Source organism: Helianthus annuus, chromosome 8 (assembly GCF_002127325.2).
Source record: "Helianthus annuus cultivar XRQ/B chromosome 8, HanXRQr2.0-SUNRISE, whole genome shotgun sequence".
Taxonomy (NCBI): Eukaryota; Viridiplantae; Streptophyta; class Magnoliopsida; order Asterales; family Asteraceae; genus Helianthus; species Helianthus annuus.
Window position 1 is genome coordinate 53,852,384 of NC_035440.2, and position 4,042 is coordinate 53,856,425.

At 37.2% G+C, this 4,042-nt stretch overlaps 1 protein-coding gene across 1 annotated transcript; it reads left to right on the plus strand.

Annotated features, from left to right (window-relative positions):
- The first annotated feature begins 411 nt into the window (after positions 1-411).
- LOC110870040 (G-type lectin S-receptor-like serine/threonine-protein kinase LECRK3) lies at positions 412-1,355 on the plus strand. The gene has a single exon (XM_022119238.2). It carries the CDS (start codon positions 435-437, stop codon positions 1,353-1,355), a length of 921 nt encoding a protein of 306 aa, XP_021974930.2. The 5' UTR covers positions 412-434.
- The last annotated feature ends 2,687 nt before the right edge of the window (positions 1,356-4,042 follow it).

Consider the following 4,042-nt stretch of genomic DNA (forward strand, 5'->3'; position numbering starts at 1 on the left):
TTACGGATGTCGGCACCGCAATCAAAATGACAAATTTAAATAATGCTCGACGGGAAGATGCCATGTATCTCATCCCGAAAGCATCAACCCAAGACGAGTGTTCATCTGCTTGCTTAAACGACTGCAACTGCGAGGCGGCATTGTTCACGGGACAAGAATGCAGGTTGCAGAGGCTCCCATTAAGGTATGTGGAAGTAATTGATAGTGAGTCAAATGTTGGGTTGATTAAAGTATACGAATCTGCTCTAAATAATCGAACGAATCATTCAATTCATGTCAAGAAAGAGCGACAAATCGCGATCATAGCCATCAGTATTTCACTTATCTCATTTGATGTACTTGTTTTGCTAATTTCGGGAATAATCATGTACAAAACTAGAGTCTGGGCATACAAAAAGATATCCAAGAATCTAAATGTCCAATTATTCGAGGACATGGGGCCCCGGGCATTTTCTTATTCTGCGTTAGAGAAGATCACAGACGGTTTTAAAGAAGAATTGGGTAGAGGATCATTTGGGGTCGTTTACAAAGGTATCATAGAGAGCTCTATGAGACCTATGGCGGTGAAGAAATTGAAACAAGAACTGGCACCGGAAGGAGAACGAGAATTTCAAACCGAAATGAAAGTGATCGCGAGAACACATCATCGTAACTTAACAAGGCTGCTAGGTTATTGCTGTGATGGTCCGGAAAGGCTGCTGGTTCTTGAGTACATGACCCAAGGATCACTTGCGGATATACTATTCGCACCCAAAGAAAGCAAGCCAAAACCTTGTTGGATGGAAAGAATTAGAATGGCGGTTGATATTGCTCATGGCATCTTTTACCTACATGAAGAATGTGAAATTCCTATAATCCATTGTGACATTAAGCCGCAAAATATCCTTCTGGATGAGTACGGATGTGCCAAGATTTCTGATTTTGGGTTGGCTAAACTTCTTGAACATGATCAAACTAAAACGTCCACCTTGATTAGAGGAACAAGGGGTTATGTTGCGCCAGAATGGCATAAACGGCTACCCATAACGGTTAAAGTGGATGTTTATAGTTTTGGAATTCTTCTATTTAATATTTTGTGCTGCCGGAGGAATGTGGACAACAGTCTTCCTGAAGGTGAAGCGATTCTTGAAGACTGGGTGTACGAGTGTTACGAAGCAAAGGAAGTGTTAAAACTAGTAGATTATGATGAAGATGTAGAAAAGACGAGACTCGAACAAATGGTCAAAATAGGGCTTTGGTGCGTCCAAGAGGAGCCATCTCTCCGCCCTTCGATGAAGAGGGTGGTGTTGATGCTTGAAGGGACTGTTAAAATACCTGTACCTCCCAACCCTACTTCATTTCTTAGTGTTGTTTAGTTCACATTTTTCTATATCAAACATGTATTCAAAGGAAACCACATAAACCAAACTTACTACCATTGTATGCATTTCATTGACATTGGTGACCGGTGAGCAATTAGTCCCCTGATCTAGTAGTTAGATTTCAGTTATATTGTTTCTCAAATTGATAAACAGAATACCAAAATCTAAACAGAACAAGAAATTAAACAGCGTCAAGAAACAACAAAATCAGTACATAGTAAGAAGACATAAAGAACAATTTACTTTTATGGTGATGTTGCTTCTTCTGATCTTATCAATTTAGTTAAACATATATCCGATAGATATAATCTTGAGTAGTTTGATTGTGATCATTTTGCTAAGAGATGATCGTCGGTCTCGAAATACCTTAAATGTTGACGGTGGAGTGACCGTGGTTAATATTAGTACCCGTATAGGTATCATCCAAGCTAGTACTGGCATTTGTTTTATGTGTTTTGATGGGTATATTTTTTAAGTTGCTATGTCGAGTGACATGTAATGTGGGAGTTACTTTGATGTAATTTATAAAGAAGAAGATGACGGAGTGGACGGAAGTATGGAAGGTGCAGCAAAACCGAAATTAGGGGTATATATAGGCTGGCTAATTTCGCACGGAACTACTCAAGCGAAATTAGATTTCACACGAAATCTAATTTCGTGCGAAATTACCTCCAAACCTATTTTTGACAGATTTCTCGAAAAACGTGCCCTGATCTATCTATATACATACAAGACTCGATACAAGACGAAGTCGACAGACGAATGCACCAACAGACTCCCCCTCGGATGTTGACGAAGTCTTTGGTGTCGAGTCTTCGCATCTTCAGCCTTTATCAGTCTTCTCGAACTCTTTAGAAGTATCTGACAATGTAAAACATCCTCCCTATTCTTTTCTTTCTAACAGCACCGATAGATAACCTCCCCTCGGATGTTAATCTAATCTTCAGTCTCTTCCAGGATCTCAATCTGACTCTATCTTCTCTTGATCAGATTTCTTGATTCCTTAAGGTCATCAGCATCATCAACTTGCGTGATCATCAGACTCCAAGATCAGAATCTGGCTCTTTAAACTTCAAGCTTCCTATCGTTAACAGACTCCCCCTTGACTCGTGCGCGGGATCGAGGTCTGGCTTTCATAGGATCAGGATCGGGATCGAAATCTGGCTCTCTACTCAGAATCAGAATCATGGCTATCCTGCACATTCTCTACCTCACAATAAATTTCACAAATTTAAAATTTTGACAAATTTATTCTCTGCTAACCACTTGTAAATATAAAATCAATCAAAGAATGATGTTACAATGTTAATCTTTGATAAACCACTTGTAGGCAAAAACTTTTTATTCATTTTAAACAAACTCCCCCCCCCCCACAAAATGTTCATAATGCTTAGCACTTGGAATTTTGAAAATCAGCTTTTCTGCATCAGTTGTCGAAAATCTTGTTGTATTTTTCAAAATTTATTCTATACCACTTGTAAGAACAGAAATAAAATGAAAACAAATATTTACAGACACTATTTTTGTGAGTTTGTGCAAGAGGATCATATCAGTTTATGAGACAAATCACTAACACCGTTAAGCTTTAAACATTTTAAGTTCTAAACAATTCACTTAGATTGTCTGTATACTGATCCACTTAAATTTTCACACAAAGTTCAACTGTTTCGAGATACGAATTTAGTATTTTAATGAACTTAAACTTAATCGCGTGTCCAACCACTTGAATATACTCCCGTATCCAGATCCCAATATTCAGTCTTACAGATGAGTATACATAGATGATATCTGTAAAAGGTTAAATGCGAGGCCGTGAGAGCTCAGGTCAGAACTTCCGTTCAGCAAAGAGATGACGACTCGACTTTAGGTGTGTTCCCTTTAGAGAATCTTTTCTACAACAGCACATGATTAGCATTTTGCAATGTTTCATCATTTTTTATGCTGAGGGGTGATACTATATTTCAAGCAAATGCAAAGTATTATATGGGGACTAGGCCATTGCTTCCGCAAAATCAGAAGTCCCGGGATAATACCCCAGATATCACTAAGTATAAAGACCTAGTATCTCAGAAAAAGGGACCTTTCAAACAAGATTTCGGGGGTTACCCATATATCCGAGAGATGTTCCCCATGATATAAGTAAGTTTGACATTTAGGTTTGTATCTCGAAAACAATCTACTAAATTTGTAAAAACCTACCCGCACATCCACGGTGAGATTGTTTATCACATTAAATATTCCATATCTTTAGCATGTTGTAATAGTCCACTGATATACTATCATTAACTCTTTTTCACAACAAAACCCATATTTGAAATTTATCATGTTTTTGACTTTATCAAATTTTCTAATTTTTTTGGATTTTTTGAAAATTCTTATTTTTACTCCCCCTAAAATGCAAAATCATTAAAGAAAATTGAAAACAAAACTGTACAAGTAAATTGACAACTGATATTGAATCGCCTCAATTCGCCATCCATTTGGCATAAACAATCAGAACTCCCCCTTACAACATACTATTTTCCCATTATGATTTCAAAACATTTAATTTTGTTTTAATCAAAATGGTTTTTCCGGAAAATAAGTTTTCTTGATTTTACCACTTGTAGGGAATGGGTTATGATCATCACATTGTTTTACCAACAGTTTATGAATTAATCCCCTTTTTCAATCACATAAAA

What these genes read in the sequence shown, in the direction of transcription:
- LOC110870040 (XM_022119238.2), top strand. Translation starts at nt 435, where the DNA reads ATGGGGCCCCGGGCATTTTCTTATTCTGCGTTAGAGAAGATCACAGAC.